The 21,315-nt window shown below is 41.0% G+C and overlaps 1 protein-coding gene across 1 annotated transcript in view; it reads right to left on the bottom strand.

The window, feature by feature from the left end:
• The window catches only part of PRRC2C (proline rich coiled-coil 2C), a 70,740-nt gene that overhangs the window by 11,803 nt on the left and 37,622 nt on the right, over positions 1-21,315 (bottom strand). Inside the window, exons 17-28 of the mRNA XM_018079019.2 lie at positions 20,576-20,784; positions 19,809-19,963; positions 19,039-19,381; positions 18,495-18,580; positions 17,420-17,608; positions 14,930-15,181; positions 9,806-9,895; positions 8,030-8,131; positions 3,809-4,022; positions 2,780-2,983; positions 1,973-2,085; positions 1,275-1,411 (exon numbers count right to left, since the gene is read on the bottom strand). Of these exons, the coding sequence (XP_017934508.2) occupies positions 1,275-1,411; positions 1,973-2,085; positions 2,780-2,983; positions 3,809-4,022; positions 8,030-8,131; positions 9,806-9,895; positions 14,930-15,181; positions 17,420-17,608; positions 18,495-18,580; positions 19,039-19,381; positions 19,809-19,963; positions 20,576-20,784 (2,094 nt within the window). The remainder of the gene's footprint in view (positions 1-1,274; positions 1,412-1,972; positions 2,086-2,779; positions 2,984-3,808; positions 4,023-8,029; positions 8,132-9,805; positions 9,896-14,929; positions 15,182-17,419; positions 17,609-18,494; positions 18,581-19,038; positions 19,382-19,808; positions 19,964-20,575; positions 20,785-21,315) is intronic.

Raw genomic sequence — 21,315 nt, 5'->3', positions numbered from 1 at the left:
GGTTGTCTTAAGTCCATCTGAAACACCTATCCAAACATTTCCATTAAGAGCCACCTTGAGACTGAAGAATTAAGATTTTTTTAACCAAATGCCCCTCTCAAAACTCTGGAGCTCAGAGGAGAGTGTTTCCATGTACAAACATTTTTTAGTTCATCATATGGTGGATATGTGTGAGCTCAGCACTGGACCCATTGATCGACTGCTGTGGTGGCCGTGTGCAGGTCTGACACAACACCTGGGTTACACCACCTGGACAGGCTTTGTTTTGTACCTTTCCTTAACTGCAAAACACTCTTACAGTCCTACTCTGAGCACTGCAGAAACTTTTCCACATTGTATGCAGAGGATTTTCTTCAACGCAGACAAAATTTTTTACTAGTTTTTTTTTTTTGTTGTTGTTCATTTTTCACTTTTGGTTGCATTTTTTTTTCAACCAGCAACTTGTACCTCTCAAAGCTTATCCTCCACTGCCAGAAGCATTTATTTAATCTGGAGCACATGCCAAACTGATTGTGTTTCTGCAGTTAGCCAACTGTTTGCAACAGCTTTTGTCAGCTGTGGCAGGACAAGCAATACTTGGTCCCACAAAGCCAGCCAAGCACGAAGTCAGGATACAAATGTAGTTAATTAAACTTTCTGTGGCTTCAGTCTTCTACATTGCAACAAGCAGGTTTTTCTACAGCCCAGGCAAAACCCTCCAATTAAACTTCCAAAGAAACTTCCTCAAAGTGAAACCAACAGCACTGGTCAGAATTATACTGCTGTGAGTCAGTTTTGATAGGAAGTGCAAGGAAGCTTTGGAAAGGCTTACAGTGGAAGTTTGTCTGGCTACCAATGCCAATTGGTCTTACTATTATCTTTTGTAGCAAACAGAAAACATTCTAAAACATAGCCAGCTACCCCCACACATCTGAAGTTAAGTTTTTACCATCTAAGGAGTTCAAACTAGGATTTCAAAGTGTTTCATGACTCCAGTGTTGGTTTGCTTAGAAAACTGCTGAATTAAAGGGACAGACTTTCTCTGTTCTTTTAGTATGAAATACTGATGTTTTCAGCTTTTTAGCCTGGATTTCTAAAGATACAACTATCATGCATAATCTGTACAAGCAGACTAGACACACAATCTGCATACAGAGTTCTCAGACGAACAGAAGAGATTTTGGAGAAGACAGGAAGATGAGGCAGCTGTGGAGCACAGAACACAAGTCTGCAGGGAATCAAGTTCAATAAATTCTGCCACTCAAAACCCGAAGAAATTTGCATATGCTACCTACCTATAAGGTTGTAAGGAGGAATTGAACAACTCTTGGGCTTGGGAAACAGCTGGTGCTGCTCCTAAACTCAGCTGAGCTTGGTGCTGTCCTTGCAGAGGTGCATAGATGGGGATGGGGATCTGCTGAACTGAAGCGGGCTGCATAAAAAAGAAAACATTAAATATCCAAGGACAAAAGCCACGTAGAAAAGCTACAGTTTGATGTGTGATTTGTGTAGCATTATGAAAAGTAAACAGAGAATGTCAAATCCCAAGGCTGCATGCAGAGATAGTATTGCTGCCACTAAGAAAATTACTCTCTAGTTGAATTTTGCACTTTTCCTTGCAAATAACCAGCCGAAACTAGATTAATCATTTAGATTTGTGTACAAAACAACTGCACAAGATTGCATATAATTTTGTACTACCAAAGCTGAGCAAGCCTGCACTAACATGACCACAAACACCTCCTGTGAATATGTGCTTTCACATACAGTTGTGAGTGAAAACTTTTCTCAACTTTCACGACAAATGCTTTAATTCTCAGCAACAGCAGAGATCAAACACCCCCTGCATGCACCAGAATGAAACGGCAAGGGCAGGCATGACCTGGTTTTTTGTCAAGTCTTTAGTCCCACTCTTCCCATTGGATCATCAGTAGAACTTTAAAGGCAATATGGACAGGGAGGGGAAAACAGAGAATAAGAAATGCCCAAGTACCTGAGAAAGCCCTGGTTGAAAGCCTTGCTGTTGGGCCAGAGAAGGTGGTGCCAAACGCGCGTGTTGGGTGTTGAACAGATGACTTGTATCCATATAAAATGCTGGGATTTGAGCTGTAGTACCTCAGGAAGAGCAATACAATTAGCACCTGATTCCAAACATCTCCCTGCTAGAGAGGTTTTCATCAAGAGTTAGACATGCAGCCACTGTCATTACTTCCCAGCGTGACTGCTACCAGAGAGCCTGGGAGAAGACACAGAACTGGAAAGCTGGTGTCCAACCAGCTTTGGTATCTTTTCCAACTCTCCCTCAGAGTCTATCCATCTCACACAGGCATCTTAAATCCCACACAATTTTGGGGGGATGAGCAACAGATTCTGGCCAAAAAAAGGTGTTCGGGTGAAGGAAGGGGAAGAACATGTTATAGTGTCATGTAATTTAGGTTAACTCAATGTAGGATTTTCTTTAAAGAAAATATGTCACAATTCTAAACTCCTGTAGCATTTTAAGAAAGAAATCAAGACAATCACTTTTGGTCTTAAATAGTGATGTACAATTTTGTAACAGAAAAATGGTGCATTAAGAGACTCAAATTTACTTTCCTCAAAGAACTAACACAGTATTATCTTTGTACTTACTGACAGAAACTTGCAGATTTAGAGCAAGACACAATTAGTGAATATTTGCTACAGAATGCTCTACATCATTCTGTCTTTACTGCAGAGAAAACCAGAACTAAATTCAACTCTGCAGCTTCAGAACTCCAAAAAAGCAGACACGTGGCTTCTCGGGCACAAACACCATTACCTGCTGCAGACTGGGACACGTAGACCTGGGGACTTTGCTGCTGCTGGGCAATGAGGGATGGCATGCAGCTCAGCTGGGAGAAGTGACTGGCAGAAGCCAGGCTGCTTGTCTGCAGCTGCTGGGGCTTCACTTTGCAGATATTAGGAGGGTCAGAGGTGCTCGCAGTCTTCGTGCTCAGGGAAGAGGTGGTGTATGTTCCGGCTCCTTGGAGGGGAGAAGCAAGGGACACATCAATCAAAGATATTTCAAAGCCTCATCGTTCAGTGGTCCAAGTTTTGGGATAGCTATGCAAGCACAGCAACAACTGGCAAAAACCACTGAAACCCAATGCAGCTGTTTCCATCAACATGACAAAACCACGAGACAAGTCTGTTAAGCTCACTATAGGAAGTACTGCAATACACTCCCTTCTCAGGAATAATACATCTCCTTGTCAGCTACAGGAGCCTACAAAAGCTTTTTCTCAAAGGCTTCAGCTGAGATTTGGGAATATATTCTAATATTCCAAGGCATGAAGACTTAACCAGCTACAGCATCTTTTGTTTGGTGCCAAGAACGAAGGTGGCAACCAGCACTGTTTGTGAAGAGCAGCTGGGCATTTGCTCTGCCTTTCATGAAGGGGGTTTATTATGAGTTCTTGAGGCTTTAACTCAAAAAGCAAGAGAACAAAGCGAAGTTGCAATCAGCTGGATATCAGAACTATCCTCTGCCCCAAAATCTACTTCGCTCTTTCCTTCATTCAGCCAAACAGAATGAAACCAATGAGGCAGCCAAGAGAAGTTTACCTCCTCTTTCAAGTCCATATAAGTAGCTTAGGCAGAGAGACATCTTAGTATAATTTTCAGCTGACTGACTTGAAACAGCATTTTCCTGTTAGTTAAAAGGTATTTGGGAAGCTGCTGTTCAGATCTGACACTCTGTACTAACGTAAAACTTGTGAGCTTTGCTTTTAACAACCCCAAAGGGAATCCAATCTCTTGAAGAACACGGAACAATACAACAGGATACAATGATCTCGGCATGTGGTACCTGAGAGCGAAGTTGTGGGTGTAACTGAGGCCACAGGAATAGGAGGCATTGATGCACTAGAGAAGGAGCTGTAGGTGCCACTGCTTGGCCCAGTGTTGCTGCCGCTGCTGCTGCTGCCACTGCCACCTGCGATGGGAGACGCTGCCGAGGTCACTGGAGAACTCTTCTCCCCCATGTTCGGGGAATTCTCCCATGCTTTGCGTGCAGACTCCATCTATTTAAAAGAAAATAAATGTCCTCATTTATTAAGAAGTGTCAACTAGTCAAACAGTCTTCCTCTTAACAGTTCTTGTCAGTCTAAAGGCAACTTGGGCTTCATGCGAGCCTCTTTCTGAATAGGCACCGTCATCGTGCAATTCTGTTCATGCAAAAAGCATTCAGCCTGAGGTTGGAGCTTATAATCTGTTCCAACTGCACACGTGCACAGTTCATCATCTTAACACTCAGTGCTCAAAAGAGAGTTCACTCACACTAACTTGGCTTGGTTTTGTTTGACATGAAGAGCAAAGACACAGTGAGCAAAAGAAAGGTAAGAAATTACTCTAAATATTTCCATCAAGTCCTTTACTTACAAGTTGCTTGGGCCATTTAAATGAAATGTCCCCTTGCTTTCTGGGTAAATCAATTGCTTTTGAGTGACCACCAAAAATATCTAATGCACACTTCAGTAAACATGACAGTAGTCAAGTTTAGATTTCCAAAGCAACTGCTGCTCAAGAAGCAATCACGAGCTGGCACAGCCTGTGCACGCTGCTTTATATTAAAGCTAAAAATGCTTCGTGCTCCTCTACTTCTATAATAATTATGAGCTTATGTCTGCACAGCAAGGGAGATGAAACTCAAAATATTCTATACACAATTATGTTCCAACCAAAGCGGAAAGAACTATGGTTTTACTGCAGCCAATAAAATCTAATTATTGCTACATTAGACACACAATACAAAATCTAAATTAAGACACTTCTGAGGGACTACTGAAAGGGAAATATTAATGTTTCAGACTACACTCCCTAATTTAAAGGCTCAAACATGGTCCAGGGATTTCTGTACAATATTCAGCTGTCTCCAGTTGAAACCAAAAATGTGCCAGCAGAGCTGGATATCACAGGCTGGAATTGCTCACTTTAAGTTTCTCAAGGCCAGGTGGTGTCTTTAATGGTGTATATAAAGGGGCAAATACTCACCAACATGTCTGACCTCACTGCCTGGATCAAAAAAGTCCCCCCTAACTGGGACCTGCACTCTCTGAAAGTCCTCCTGTCAACCCACCCTGCTTTACATCAGTTAGGCACAGTCTAGACAGCCCAAACGTGGCTGAGGTTATTTGTCTGGATGTTTCAGAAGTGACAAAGATATCAGAGAAATATCAAAAGAAGTGGGTAACAGGTATCAACACACACCCACGTGGAAAATGGGAGTTCTGTATTCCTCAAGGGAGTAAAGGGTGAGGAGGAAAACTTAGTTACACATTGAATCCTTCAGAGGCAAGTCACCTAATTTCATTGTTGAGATCATCTTCCCCAGCAATCATTCTTTGTTTCTCCTACACATTCTCCTCCAAACTGATTTTGATTCTTACAGACAAGGCAAACTTCAAAATTTATTACTAACCTACTGCAAATTATTTTGCTTAAGTGTATTGCATTGGCATTAAGAGAAAGTAAGTACCTGTGAATGTGTGAACAGAGAGGTACAGAAGCTTCTGCAACGTTCAGTGAGTTTCATGATGTCCTGGAGAAACCACTGATAGCAAAAGCTACACAATGCATTTTGTTATACCCAGTCCTGAGTTTTCTAACAGCTTTGCTTTCAGAGAGCTTCTGAACAACCTCTAACTTCTTAAGCCGAAAAAAAAGATGCAAGAGAGACTGGTACACTTGGAATGTCTATGCAGCACCACCTACAGACCAGACATGAAGGAGTAAGAGGCTCTAAATTAAGTGAGGCTGGGGTTAGTGCTGTAATTTCACTGCTCACTCAGTTATGGGGAAAGGAGGAGATTGTGGTTGCTTGAGGCTTCTCTTTATTGTTGACCCACTGGTGCCTTCCCACTGCAATAATGGTCCAGTACCCAAAACCTTCGCTGGAGATAAATCCCAGTGTGCATATCCTTCAGTGCACCAAAGTCTAAGTGATCAGAAAGTCAAAATGTGTCAGATTCCAGACCAGATGCTTACACAGGAATCTTAGACGAAACCTCAGAACGTGGAAGGTCAGGCAGCTCAGTTTAAGAGGGCTTTGGACTTTCTTTTGTTCAGTTCCTCACCTACCAACAGCCCTATCAGCCAAGCCCTTAAGAGGATGTCTGTCTTAGTGAAGGTGTCTTTAGCAAAGTTACTCCAAGGAAATGAGACCTCAACAAGCCTTCCCATAGGAGCACCTTACACTACACCATGGGAGAACGATGCCAAGTAGTGGGACTGATTATGGCTGAGTTCTCCACTGAGTCTCTTCACAGACAGCTCTCTGTGACAAGGGATGGAGGTAAGAGGAGGTGCAAGGAACTAATCCTTTATGGAGGCAGAACCTGGAGATCATGTTCTTTTAAGAGAAGGAAGGAAATGCTTTACTCTCTCCTGCTCCAAAAGTATCTTTTAAAAAAAGCAAGGATTATACTGAAGAGGATGCCAAAAGAGTGGCTCTGCTCTGCCTGGACCAGAAGGCCTGTTGTGAAGGTGACAGTTTCAGTGTGTGCTTCCAAACAAGCTTGTTGCCTTCAGCATTTGTAAACAGAAGGTAGAGCTCCAGTGGCTGGAATAAGGAAATTAGGGAGAAGCAGTTTCCAAATGCTTTTCTGTTCAGATTTTCGTCAGAAGGTTCTTCAAGGTAGCCTCAAAACATGAATCTTTGACATATTTTGTTACTGCACATCCAAAATCTATCATCCACTGAGAAACGACCAAAACCAGAACAGCAGAAAAAGGAAACTGCAGGATGAATGACACGAACACCATAGTTTGCTCCACAATGGCATGTTGTCACACTCTTTGCAGTAACATTCCAACCTGTATTCCATGTGATTCAGGTCTCCAGCTGCTAAACAGTCAGACCACTATTGTAGACAACGCTTTCAGACGCCAGAAAGTCAGATTATGCTAACTGGTTACACAAGAATGCAACAGAAAACTAGGTTTTTGTTAAACTAGTTGTCCCTCTCCAGTCCTCTCCCCACTTCTGCTGGTCTGTTGTTTTAGAAAGATGTTATACTTTTTAGGAAATAAAGTGTTAACAAAAGAAAAGCAAAGATTCAACAAGAGGACATTAATATCTATCATCTGTAGAGAACACAAGCAAGCAGCTGTCAAATGACACCAATGAGACAAGTCTCACTGGGATTGACAGGCAAGTTTCTCCAAAGTGTTAGTTCTGCATCCAATCTCCAGTTTAATTTCTTCAAAAAATTTAGAGAAACTAAGTTCAAGCATCACTCTTCCTCAATACTAGAAGCAGCAACAATGCTTCTACTGGTTCAGTCACCTGCAGTCACAATCACAAAGCAGATCTAGGACACCAAAAAAATGAAAAAGACCAACAACTTCTAAAAATACAGTAGCAAAGCTAGAGCCCAACTCTGTGTTAGTGAGTTATACAATGCAGTCCAAAATCTAACAAAATAGGAAAATACCATTCAAAATATTCTACACACTTGCTCTACCCTGGAGAGCAGAAAACAACAGAACATTTATAACACAACCAAACACATTCTGACTCGCTGATCTAACTGCCCTTCAGAGACACCAACACACCACCTACATTTCACCATTTGGAACTTCAGCCATCCAACTCCAAACCACGTTATCACTGCACCAAAAGCTTACAGCTAAGAAGAAATCAAGCTCGGCTTACCAAGCAACTCCTTAAAGCCTTTAATACCAAACCAGGCAACTTATTTTAAGCTAAACTCTCAAAAATCCTCATTGGATTCTGATGGTTTGCCATGAGCACCATGGTACAATGCTAAAACACTGGGATCTTGGTTTTCAGGGCAGTGGGAGCCAAGACTGGTTGAGATGCCAAGTGTTAATGCAAAACGGGGTTAGAAATTTATAATTTAAATGCATCTTTTGATAGAGTCTCGTGTTTCAGCCATCCATTTATATGCAAAAGCAGTTCAGCAGAGGAAACAAAGGAAGGCTCTAAAAAAAGGTTCACCAGCAAGTTCTCCATTAACTTTTTCCCCTGCATGCAAGAAAACGACCCTTAGAGGGATGTGGTACATACCTTGAGGGTGAGGTCGACGGTAGCGGGAGAAACTGGAGTTAGGCTGGAGCTCTGTTGTAAAGTCTCCCTCCTAGGGAGGGGAAGGGTGTGGGGCAGGGGCACCTGAAAGGCAGGCAACACACATCACATTCTAACTACGTCTACTAGAAAAGCCCCAGAAAGCAAAGCTCAAGCTTTATCAAGTGAGCTACAATTTCTTCAAGGCTTGAGCATTTGGCAGGGAGATTCTGATAAAATAAGGTGAAAATTTGGTAGGCAGGGAAAGGCCATTCAGTAGGTGCCAAGATGCTTCTCATCTCTTTTAAGAGGCTGAAGACTAAGGTTCTAAGGTGTCCATGTCCTCTGCATAAACAATCACCAATTGTCTGTTTTGGGATTTAACTTCCAGTACCATTTCAGTTTACTGATATGCAAAAATTCTCCCCAAGCCAAATCTGTCCTTTTTTGTACCAATACAGTACGTGGGGCTTCAGGACCTTGAATTCTGAGATGTAGTTTGTGAAAAGAGGAAGCTTTTATAGACCTGCTAAGTCATAGGACCATGACACAAACTAAACCAGATTTGCCATCCAATAACTGAACTCAGTTATTTTCTCTTTCAAAAGATGAAAGATGTGATACTTGGGGAAATAAACTTGACATAATGCTACTGCTATCTTTGCCTATGAAAACACCAACACATTTCCTAGAAGGTTCAAAGGAAATGCATCAAAAATACTGCAGTGGCCAGTCTATTACTTCCAGCCATTCCTTTCTCCATTCACAGCACAGCTAATGGACTTCTACTGGATGAGATAAGGCTAATCCAAAAGACAGATACTGAAGCTTTGAAGCACAGATCCTTTGTGGCCAGGAGCCCCTAATTCCTGTGTTAGAAATTCAACTCCCACATCCACAGGGATAGGATATCATTAACACAAAAGAATTCGGTCTTCCAAACTAACCACCAAAGGCACAAACCACAACACTACCACAAAAGCCAGCAGAAGAATAAGAAGTTCAACCAGTAATGCTTCAAAATGATGCTGCAGTAAGCTGAAAAGCATTTTTAGATGGAATTCACATCCTCATAAAAAACTAAGATCCTCCTGTATGATTCTTCTTTCCCCAATCAATGTGACTCTCAGCTAATTCTATTTCTGCTACTCTAACAGCAAAAATCACAAGATCCAAGCTCCCTGATGTCCCAGCACACTCAAGTCACAACCCAGCTCGTTCTCTCAATCACTATGCCACACTCACATAGTCAGGATCACTGGCTTTGAGGACTGCAAACATCTCACCTCCAAGGCAACTTGAACACCTGAAAGCCTCCTGTCTGCTTTCACAAACCATTCAGCTGCTCCCATTCTATGCAGTTGTTGTGATTTCAGGCTACAGTTCAAAACTGCTTTCTTTGTAAAAGCCTTTTTTCAACCTTAGGTACAGAACTTTGCTACTGGTACCAGGGGTCAAGTCCCAACTGCTGCCAAGAACACACTCCCTTATTATGCCTGTCTTTGCTTTTTTAGAATTGTCCCTACAAACGTCTCCACTTTCTGTGCTCTTTAGCTCACTGTGATAGTTCAAAAGACAAGAAAATACCCGAAGAATTCATGAGCAGGTACTAAATCAAACCAAATGTACTTCAGAGTAAGATTACTGGGTAACACAGAGCTAGTTCACATGAAAGGAACCTGTTGACTTGTTTACTGAAGGCACTTTTTGGTGCTTTAAAGAAGTGTGAAAATATTTTCCTGTCTTCAAAGTCAAGATGATCACTGGCAATAGACTTACGTTCGTCACCAAAGTCTCCTCCATTTTTGTACTGCTAGTAGCCACTGTGTTAGGATGAGAAGAAGGTGTAGTGTAGTCTGTTACAGACTCCTGTGAAGAAAAACAATTCCATTAAAATATCTCCCTTACCTAAATTAAGATTCAAATTTCTTGGACAGGTGTCAGCCTTCCTACAGGAGCTGTTCACCAAGCAACAGAAGATTAGGACTTCAAACCATTTTTTTTTTCTTAGAAGGCATGTCTGGCAATCCTTATTGCTGACTTGCTACTGAGGTCAGAAGAATTCTTGGGAGATTACAGTTTGCCTCATGACCTCACAATGTACATCTGGAGACAAGTCAAAACACAGTCTGTAAAGCAAGAACAGTCAGAGCAATGTACTGCCTGGGCACTTTAATACTGAACTGTGATGGTGCAACCAATGATCATCTGACACTCAAGATGCTTTAGCCATCTGTGGGCACTTTTAGCCTACTTTAAAAGTAAAATATATTGGCTGAAAGCTTTCTGTAGCTTTAAATAAATACAGAAATTTCTTACTATGACAAGCAACGCTCCAGATTAAAAAGAACACAAAGAGATGGTTTCAATTTGCAAAACAGTTTTCTTTTTCCTGTAAGTCTTGTCTCAGAGAGTCACAAGATTCTCTGGATGGTGCAGGCTACCTCCTCATTTCTGCACTGGGTAGTGACTTCAAAGAAGAAAAGGACTGAGGTTTCCAGTCTACCCAGAGGTTTTCCTTGAAGCTGGTCTGTCACAGTGAAGTGGACCCTACTGTGCTCAAAAAACAAGGTCCACTGCCATGACCCTTGTTGTAAGCAGTGATTAGTTGAAGATATAAAAGGTCTGAGGAAAGTGCCTCCTTGAACACTGTCAGCCCTCAGAGAATGGCCTACAGTGGCACTGGTACTTCTGTGAGCCCTGTTCAGTGCTGGTTTGCAGTTCTCACCACTGTCATCTCCTGAGCATGTTCTGGACAGGCAAACAGGTGTTAGCAGAACCTGACCCAGAGAATTTGCCAGAGAAATGGTGTGATCCTGGACTAGCCAAGATCCACTCTCCAGCAAGCACTGCAAACTCCAAAGTTTGACATGTCTGAAGCTCAGGAAAGGCTCTACCGTCCATTCAGAGCCAAACACTGCAAAGGAACTGAAGGACAAATTAGCAGCAGAACTATTATTGAGTGCCTGGACGTGCCAATACATAACGATTTTGAAGGCAAAAACTATAAAATGCTTGTTTAATTGCATCCAACCAGTATGACAATAAGTTATTAAAATAGTGCACACTCAATTTACTCCTCAAGCCTACGGCAATGTCTCCTAAAAAGCAATTAAAGCACTGAGATACTGACAAATAACAAAGAATCTTCCTTAAAAGGAGGAGCTCATTTTGGTAAATGACTAGGACAAGCTAAACCATAAGGGGTGAGAGGACACAATTTGCACATCAACTTACTTTTATATTGCTGAAGAAAAGAGAGAACTATTTTCTCCATTTTGTTACTTCCTTTACTTGTTTAACTGGTGAAATACAAGATATATGATGCTTCCCACAATCCCAACTACCAAACTGCAAGTTGCACATTTGTACTGAATTCCAACAGGCAACTTCAGAATGGATAAAACAAAGCAAGCACACAAGGCTGCTTTAATCACAAGGGCCTCCTAATGAACTGGCTTCTTGGTTTTTTTAGGATGTGTTCCTCAGTAAGAAAAAGGAAGTTTTTACTGTAACATTATTAAAAATCCTTCAAGGTTTGGATGCAGTTTTTACAGGGGCTCAGCACTAAAATTCCTTACAAAAGAAATCAGATCAAGACTAATGGCAGCTTTCTCACTTTGCAAACTCACAGCACAAGAAACCCCTTTTTACTAGAATTAAAACCAAAGCACTGTACCAGCTCTGGTGCCCTCAGAAGTGTATGTGCAATGCTGAGCCATCCTATAAGGGTGTTTTATGTGCTGAACACGCAGACCAGACAAGGCTTTAGCTGTAAGAACACCACTCCATAACCTGTAGGTTAATAACCATCCTTCATTTCCTGGTACATTAAGTCCAGGAATCTGTTAGATATGGCTTAACACCTTAATGTTTTGTAATTCAATTAAAGTGATTCTCTTGTACAACTGTTTGACTGAAAACCCCAACTGATTAGTTCATTATAAACTAGTAACAGCTAGAGCAAAAAGCTGTTCAGGCTTTTTTTGGAGTTATCTACAAGTTATTTATATCTGAAGGAAAAGAACAGGCAACCCTTTTATAACTACCTACTTTTTTCTTAAGAAGATCATAAAACCTCAAGTGACTTGATGAACAAAGGACAAGGCAGACCTCAGAGCTGACCTTGCTGTAAAGGATCAGAGTATTCTACAGGATTAATTAGCTATTTGATTTGTTCCTGATATGCATAAATCACCCAAACTAGAGCTTGAAAGATATTCAAGATATTCTGAAAAACAGCCTCTGTCCTTTTAGACCTGATCTCTGTAAGACACAACTACCTGTGCAAATATTTGGTGCCCACAGCCAGGTACTGATCGTTCCTGTGATCTGAAAACTTCCAAGCTTTAGACATGGATAGGTGGGGAAAGGCAAGGGGTGAGGTGTGTTTCCCAATTCAGAAATGGACACATCAGACTGCCTTTACTACAAAAACACTGCAAAATCCAAGAGAAACAGTTGCAATTGCTCTGGAGCATCACGCTCATGTTCTAAATAAACATCCCACCAGTAGGAGTTGATTTACATTTATACAGTTTCTAAGGTAAAACAGTCTTGCATGATTAAATGCACATGCTCTTATCAAGATGTTTGTTTTGGAGTGGATGGGGTATTCTTACAAAGCTTCTGAAGTAGGACAGCTGGCTTTTACAGACATTTAAATCATCAAATACACCAAGTGTGCCTTCCCAGAAGCTGAGCAATAATCTTTGAGAAGGATGTTAAAGAGTATCAAAAGAGAAGGTTTGCTAAAACTTCAACACCTGACACTAAACCAACAGATTTAAGATGTCAAAACTTCTTCCATCATTAATGAGCGACAGAAAGAGTACAAAGACAAGAAAGAGCAGCTGCAATACACAAGAACTCCAAGGTCAGAGCAGTATTTGAACCCCTTTTAAAAGCCACTTAAAAAAGTAGCAAGGTTTATTGCAGGTTTATTCCTGCATAATCTAGACAAAAGTTATCTTATCCAATAAAGTTGCAGGTTGTTGGATCAACTTCCAGAGAATTAAATATAAAATATACCCACTTCTTTCCTAGAAAAAACCCAACTTACTGATGCTCCAGGAACTACTCATGACAGAGGAATTCAAAAGCAAACAAACCTGGTGCTGTTAAGATTGGACTATTTAGGTCTATTATTAAAGGCTTCTTTTAGCAAACACTTAATGAGGAAAAATTATATGCAACACAAACTGGAAAGTTTCCTTCCACTCTGGTCCTCCTTCCAGAAGACAGAATCTTGGTGCTTTAATTCTGTGGTAGTTCAAAGAACCCTGGCAATCCATGTTTAACTAAGACTAGACAGGCACAAAATCCAGACTCTCCTTTTGAAGAACTCATCCTTTAAAAATACAATTGTAGAGAGTAAATTCTGCTGATTTTAGTAGAGCTACTTGATTATATTGAGTTAGCCTGCATAACAGAGATATGTTTCCTATTCTGTGTGTGGCTTAGTAAAAGCATCTCCTCCCATGTTGGGCTCTGGTCACAGGAGCTGGTAAGACAGTGAGAAAGCACGGGATAGAGACAAACAGCCTGCTTACCAAATACCCGAGCAAGCTGGTATTTACTGCTCTACACCTCTGATTCTCATACAAGAAGGGCACTTTGTCCTTTTCTGGGATGAACATAAACCACTCACTGCTACTTACAAGATGGAAACAGGCAGGAAGGATGAGAAATCCCAGCACTGAATTTTGTCAAGTATTTGCCATTCAAAAATCAAGTTTACAGCTACCATGGCTGGACACAAATATCCTCCCTAACACTACAACAACACTTCATTGAGAGAACACACCATCTTCTGCTTGCATGGCACCTTGGCAAAAAGCTGCCAAAGCTGTCCTGTGCTCTGGTTTTTTCCAGTTGCGGGTGACAAGGATCAGTTGTGAGTGGTCCACATTTCAGATTCTTCAACTCTTAATGGAACTTTAGCAGAGAATCAGTTTTCCTTAACGGCATCAGATGATTCCTGATTAAGACTAGGATGACTGAAACAGCACACAACAAACAAAACTGCTTCTCAAACATACAAGAAGCATTTTTCCCTTACCAAAGAAGGTGTAACTATTAACTAGTAGCTACTCAAACTGTGGCTCTTTTACATTTGAGAGATGACAACCATAGCTCTTGCTCAAGACACAATGCTGCATTCCCCACACAGGCCCTTAGGCAAAAAGGAGAGCACCTCTGGGGATGTTTTTCAGCCAGTGCTATCAATGCACCACAGCTCAGAACTGAGTTGTAGAACAGTGAATACTGAAAGTCTCCATCTCACTGTTGAACAGTTATAAAGAAGTCAGGGTAGTTCTGTGCAAACTACTATGATGAGTCCTCAGTATCCTGAAGGAGTTCTGCCAGGGATATCTTGACAGTGTCTAAGCCCAGAGGACCTGATGAACAGACCCTTTAGGTAAACAGAACAAGCCTTAGCCAATGCCTTAGCACATTCCTAGTTTAGAGGTTTCTCTTTTCACAGAACAGCACTTATTTCACAGCTACAGGTCATCCATGCACTCAGCCAGCAATCGTGCACACTACTGCACTCCAGTTCTCTGCTGGAAGTCATCTTGCATCCATCCCATTTATCTGAATTTACAGGCTCTGCCTACACCAGGCTCCAGTGCCACTCTCCACAGCAACACTCAGGACTGAGTGCTCCCATCCATATGGCAGCAGGACAGTTTAAAATCTTGCCAGCTGGTCTCTGCACAGGGTGTGACAAACAGCACGTCTCCTACCACTCTTGCAGAGCTGTTATTCAAGCAGTACTAATGTTTTATATCTGCTGTTCAGTAGGCTCTGCTGTCCAGGTAACTACCACCAAGTGGCAATTACCTCACTGCAATCATATTTTACATACAGTGCTCAGTTATTTGTCAATGGTTTTCTTACCTTTGTGTTTGTTCCAAACTCTGGAGCAGATACAGATATCATCGTTCCTATTTCCGTGCTCAGTTCACTCGTTGCTTTGGTTTCCTTTGTAGTGACAGGTTCTGGACTTCTGACAGAGGTGGGAGATGGCTTCTCCTGTCCTTCAGGCTCTCCCTGTTGGGCATCCTTCACCTTTCTGTTCTTTAAAGAACGCTCTTTCCCAATAGGACCAGGCTTATACTCTTTGTTTTCTACCGGACTCAAGTCTGGAAGCTAAGTTAGTGTTAACTTGTCAGTGATGTCTTCCCTGCTATGTCCTATCCAACAAAGAATACTCTGACATGCTTAAAGTAACTGTTTCAATATAACAAAGCTTTCCTGAAGGGTAAGCATTTCCTAACAGAAAAATCATTTTACACTACGTTCGTCCGTGAAATGCATTAATTTCAAACATTAGTTATTTAAACCATTGTTTTTCAGCAATACATTTTTAATGTGAAGTGGTAGAGTTAACTAAAATAAGATCTAGTTAAAATCTACACAGGAAAGTCAGCTTGACTGTCCTTACAAGAAAAGCAGAAAATACAGAAAAGCAGAAAAACATACAGAAGCCACATGATTGTGTATACACACAGGTTATTTTCATTTCAGAGAATCAGGAACTTACAGGGCCCCAGGAAACTAGAACAGAAGACCCTACCTTCATTTAAAGTTATCTTGACATATGGATGTTGGCAGCATTTTTCCTGGGAACTGATCACTAAGGGAATATCCAGAAAAAATAAAACACCTACGCACAAGTGTTGCCTTCCATTGCAGACACCATGGTTGGAATAACTGCTGCAATTCAATAGTTCCTTTATGTGCAGCTAAACTAAAGCAGAATAAAGGGCCTTAGGGAGCCTGAATGCTCTGCTGTTTCAATAGCCATGTCCTTTCTGGCTTCACTACTGAGCAGAACAAGAATTCCTTAAAGGCAGTCCTTAAAATCCTATTCCTTAAGCTCTGACAGTGGCAAGACAGAAGCTGCTGGTATTGTCCCTATAAATACAAACCAGCTGTCTCAGCAGTAGATGAAGACTCTCTACAATATGATGGCTTTGGAAGGGTGGAGTTTCCCAAAGGCATTTGGTACCCTCAGGAGGCCAGCAGAGACTGGCTTTTGTGGGGGAGGAAGGAAACAAAGCAGGAGCCAATGCCTGAGCTCTGAAAAGCTGCAATCAGGAACATCAGGCCCACCTCACCCAAATAATTTTTGCCCTAATAGTTTACAGAGGCTGAAATACTTCCAGGGACTTTAAGGTCACACTTAGAAAGGCAAATTGCTTTGTTTCAAGTATGATCCTCTTACGTTGCCCATATTAATTCAATACCAACCTCAAATCCTGAACATAAGCTTGTATTTAGGCTTCACAGCAAACAATATCACCATGGGGGTGATGGGTGTGTAAAAAATGTTTGTTTGTTGGGATTTTTTTTTTACCATCAAGACAGTTAAAGGATTACAGCCCCCTCATCCAAAAGTGCAAAAAAAAACCTGTTAACCTCCAATTAATTTACCATTTAGTCACACATGTCTTTCCATAAAGCCTGCAGGGTTCTTGATAGCTATAACCAAGCAGAAAAAAGGAACTTTCTACACCATGTAGACTCCTTATTTAACTTTGGAGTTCAGCATCTGTAAGTGATTTTATGTGGGCAGTTTTAAGCATGCTGCAGTATATCTGAGATATGGGTTACTGCAATTCACCAGCAGTTTTAACTACTGCATATTGTCTGCTGTATGGGGTTTATAGTTTGCAATAAAAGCCATTAACTGCAACATCCCACTCAGGGTCTCATACAGAAGAAGTTAAATTCATTTTATGTGTGTGACCACACTTGCAGATTTCAGCTCTTTTTTGCTGGGAGGAGGGAAAAAAAATAACCAACCACCAAAAACCAACCAAGTAACACAAAGAAAAATCCAGTCTTCTTGAAAGACAAAAGGGCTTTAATTACACCAGGACTGCTGCCAAATCTCAGACATCAAGAGGACTGAAATAGCCGATTCTAAAAGTCACCAGCCACGTTTATCTGCTGGAACTGTCTCTTTCTGGGAGGTAGAAGCTGGTGCTGAGTGGTAGTGATGCACAGATTTCTGTGCACTGGAGGTGGAAATAACAGAAATGTAGGTTTCACAAATGTGAAAGATCCCCAAGTGTAATCTAAATGACAAAAGGAGAAGGTATTCCTCCTTATGAGTGGTAATAATAGAAATACAAGATGGTGATGATCAAACAGAGCCCCTAAACCTATTGTGGCCCTAAACCTGTGGAAGGCAAGCAACAATTATTTTCTTAAACTGAGATAAGCTTGATTACCTAATTAGTATTACTCAGTTTCAGGAAATATAAAAAGGGAATGCAGTTTTTATGGGTCTAGTCCTGACTGAATGACTATTCTTTGTAACCTTCTTTTGGCTGAACTTCTCTAAGTTTAGAAGTTTGTACTGAAATTATGACCTTTTACCTTTTGTGCTTTGATGGGTCCAGCCCGAGGCTGTTTCTGTCTTTGCTCTTTTGGTTCTGGTAACTTGTCTGTGGACTTCTCAGAAAGTACAGGGCCAATTTCATTGTCACTGCCACTGGAAGCTGGGGCTCCAAACTGAATAGTTTCTATACCAAGATCGACTCCACCTTCTTGTCCAGGCTTTGTCCCCTAGTTAAAAGGCAAACATTTAATTCATTATGAAAAATTTCTGTATCAATAAAATGACTACGGTTCAGAAAAGAGCACAAAGAATGCTCAGTTGAAAACCACTAAATGGGTACTTTTATCTTCTGCCAGCAAAAGTATTATTTGTGACTGCAACAGATTTGCAAGAATAAACAATGTCTGAATGTACACTTCCTCCTCCTCAAGTACTGTATTGTTTATACAAGCTCAAAAAAAAGCAGTGAAGAAATATGTAAACACAATCAAGATCAAGAGGCAAATACAGTATCAAAATGTCCAGAGTCAGGTTCACAACATTCTCCTGAAACTTCAACACTTAACGTTCAATTCCAGAGGAACAGTAATAACTTTAAAAATATTTCCAGATCTGTTACGCAGTTAAAATGGTCTCCTAAGACAGCTGTCTCACATTCCTGCAGTTTAAAACAATTAAGACCAAGAAAGTAAAACCACAGCACTTTAAATGTAAAATTTAGGACTATGCAAATTCCATGGGATAAGCAGAGATAATACACCTACTGCTTTTTGCATCTCTGATTTATGGAACACAAAAAACCCATTTAGTTCCCTGGAGACATCCTGTTTGTCTACACTACTGAACTCTACACAAGTGTTCACATGCAAACCTCGCAATATTTTTCCTCAAAAAATGTACTGAATAACAGTTATCAATAAAATCTGAGAAAGGCTGAATTTTTATCAACAGAACACTTTTTTCCATGCCTGTATCCTGTGTTTCTGTGCTGTCTCCTGACTGCATGGAATTTTATACATACTAGGCACACCTGGATAAATTGATAATCTGTACCCAATTCCAATGAGATCTAACTTGGGTAAGCTTCACACACAGTTACTCTTCTTCCCTTACCTCTGGAGATGTAGCTGAACCAAAAGATGTCAGAGGTTTGTTCCAGGCACTGACTGAAGGTGGCTGAGGCGGGCTAATGGGTCCCACTGACAATCAAGAAAAGAGTTAAAAAATCCCTCAGTGTTGCTAGATGCATGCAACTAAAGGTATCAATTGACTGAGAATTAAATTATAGAGGTCTTGATTAAATAAGCTTTAATTAACCTATTCAGCAGTTAACTATATGCTACCAATTTAGCTGCTTTCAAGTGGGGCAATCATCCTGTCTGGAAGCATGACCAAGCCTGACAAAACAGACTCCTGAAGGGAGTGACAGTTTGCTCATTGCTTGTGAATGAAGAACATGATAACATAAAATACTGAGTAATATTATACTGCAAAAATCTCTTTTCAGCTGTTACTAAGCTGAAAAGAATGCTGCCCTCTATTCCCTGTGCAAAATACATCTGCAGGTAAAAAGACATCCAGAGAGACAGCTGGCAATCATCTTTCTCTACCTACAATGTTTGCCCTCCCCCCCCCAAATCCAGAAGACACCACTTACATTTTTTAGAGATGTCATTCAGAACTGCTGTAGGAGGCACTTTGCTGTCCCACAGTTCAGTTCCCAGACCGTTGTGAGCCTGGGTGTTCTGCAGGACTTTGCCTGACACGGTGTATTCCGTGCTGGCTGTGCCTCCTGCAGCCTGGCTTTGTGTCGGAACGGGAGCTTGGGGCTGAGCTGGAGACTGTGCCGGACACGGGGGCTGTGCCTGGGCTTGAGCCTGAGCTTGTGCCTGCTGAGCAGCTGCAGCTGCTGCCTGTTGCTGCTGCTTTTTGGCAAATCTGGGTGGGAGCTTGGAATTCTGACCTCGGCCTTTTTCGCTTGATCCTTTTTTGGTCCAAACCTGCAAGCAGAAGCCCATTTTATTCTTACAGCTGACAGTCTGTACAGACACCAACTGTTCATTGCAAAAAGCAAACTGATTAACCCAATCTTAAAGAAGTTTATTTTTTAAGGAGTATTTGATCACAGTAACAACAATTTCTCATCCATTTTCCTTTTGGAATATACAAGCAACAGGATAAATCTTTATCACAGTATGAAAAATGGTGTTTTCAGTTTGCCAATTCCACTTGCCCAACAGTGCCCCATCAAAAAGTACAGAATCTCAAGATGGCTAAATGAACGTTAATTTTATTAAATCTGAACAATTTTAATATTAAATGTAACTATAATAATACAGCTTCTTTGGAAGGAAGATTCTGCACACTTTAACAACATTCCCAGTACTGCAAGTAGCATTTTCCCCACTATAAATGCTGGTCTTGTACCTGCACTGTTTGTTCTTCCTTCTTTCTGCGCTCTTCATCTTGCAAGCGTTTTTGCTGCTTCTTAGACACCACTTCTGTGAAACCATCATCATTCAAGTTAGATTGGGAGTCTTCAACTACTGTCACTTCAGGGTGATCATCAATGATCACAACACCTATAGGAAAAGGAAAGGTATAGATGCTGCTGTTTTAACAGCTTCAGGTGCAATGCACCAAGCCAAAATTGGCTTTAGAGTGGAAGCTACTGCCCCACAGACACAGATGGGAGCCCTGATCAATGGCAAACTTCTGCTTGCCAAGTGCTTTGCTGCTGAGCTTGAAGACAAGGAGTTAATATTTAAGAACTTGAAAACTAGAGGTTCCAGTACTAGATTCTCCAGGAAATATGAACTAAAACATAATAACAAATAATGAAAAACCTTCCTGGATTTTAGTTCTAAGCTTATCAGTGACATCCCCCTGCCTCTACCTGTGAAGGTTAACTAAATTATGGAATGTGGTGGAGAACGGTATGAATGACAAAGTCAAGATTAGATGATTGTATAAAATTGTTTTTATCTGTACATAATAACATACAATGACATTTGCCAACTTTCAGAGGCACATACATTAATTAGACATGACAAAGGTAGCAATGCTCAAGTGTACAATTACTTTGGTGTTCTAAAAAAAACTCATCCTTTTTTGTAAGTTTTCAAACTTCTAGCTCTTTATGCAACAAAACTAGCAGAACTACCGAAAATTATCAGCATATTAGCAATACATACTTGCGTAATTATTAAGATCAAATTGAGACAAGGCATCCACTTTTTCCTTAGGCTTCTTTGGACCAGCCTTTGGTTCTTCTCTCTTTTTGCCACTTGCATCCTTGGTGCTCTTTTGTCCTGCAGCAGCAGCACCTCCGTCCTCCTGATGTACAGAGCTGCCATTGGCGGGGTCAACACCAGGCACAGGTGCTGCCTGCTCTTCAAATGGCCTGTATTAGAAAAGAAATTCAAAAATTAAGCCACAGAGAACATTCATATCATCCTTCTGTAGGGCTGTAAGAGTCTACTGTGCAACTTCTTAGTAGGATCCAGACTGTTACTTTCAGCTCCTCAGTGAGAAGCTCAACAGCGAAAGCTGTTTTGGGGAAATACCAAATGCCCTGTCAAACTTCCCATCAAACTCAGCATACAGGAAAATAAAGTTTAATCTAAATGACAAGCATTTCTCAACATGCTTGTCTGTGTTAGGTGATTGAACTAAAGTGCAATGCAGCAATTTATGTATTAACTGCAAAACTGCTCACATGAACATTTCTGCTTTCATCCAAATCTTGAGAATCACAGCTCAAGTCAGAAAGAGCACTGCCATTTTTTTAATTAGGCATTTTTAGCATTGTGCATACAAGAACACTCTGCTCTTAGCTTAGGGTTCCAAGTGTCCATATACAAACAGAAAAAATAGAAAGTACAGAGCCATGGGTGCATGTGTTAGTCTTACTCTCTTTCCTATCAGTCTACAA

Source organism: Manacus vitellinus, unplaced genomic scaffold, assembly GCF_001715985.3.
Source record: "Manacus vitellinus isolate BGI_N305 unplaced genomic scaffold, ASM171598v3 scaffold_44_pilon, whole genome shotgun sequence".
Taxonomy (NCBI): Eukaryota; Metazoa; Chordata; class Aves; order Passeriformes; family Pipridae; genus Manacus; species Manacus vitellinus.
The sequence above is the reverse complement of the archived record's forward strand: the minus strand, read 5'-3'. Positions and strand labels throughout refer to the sequence as shown.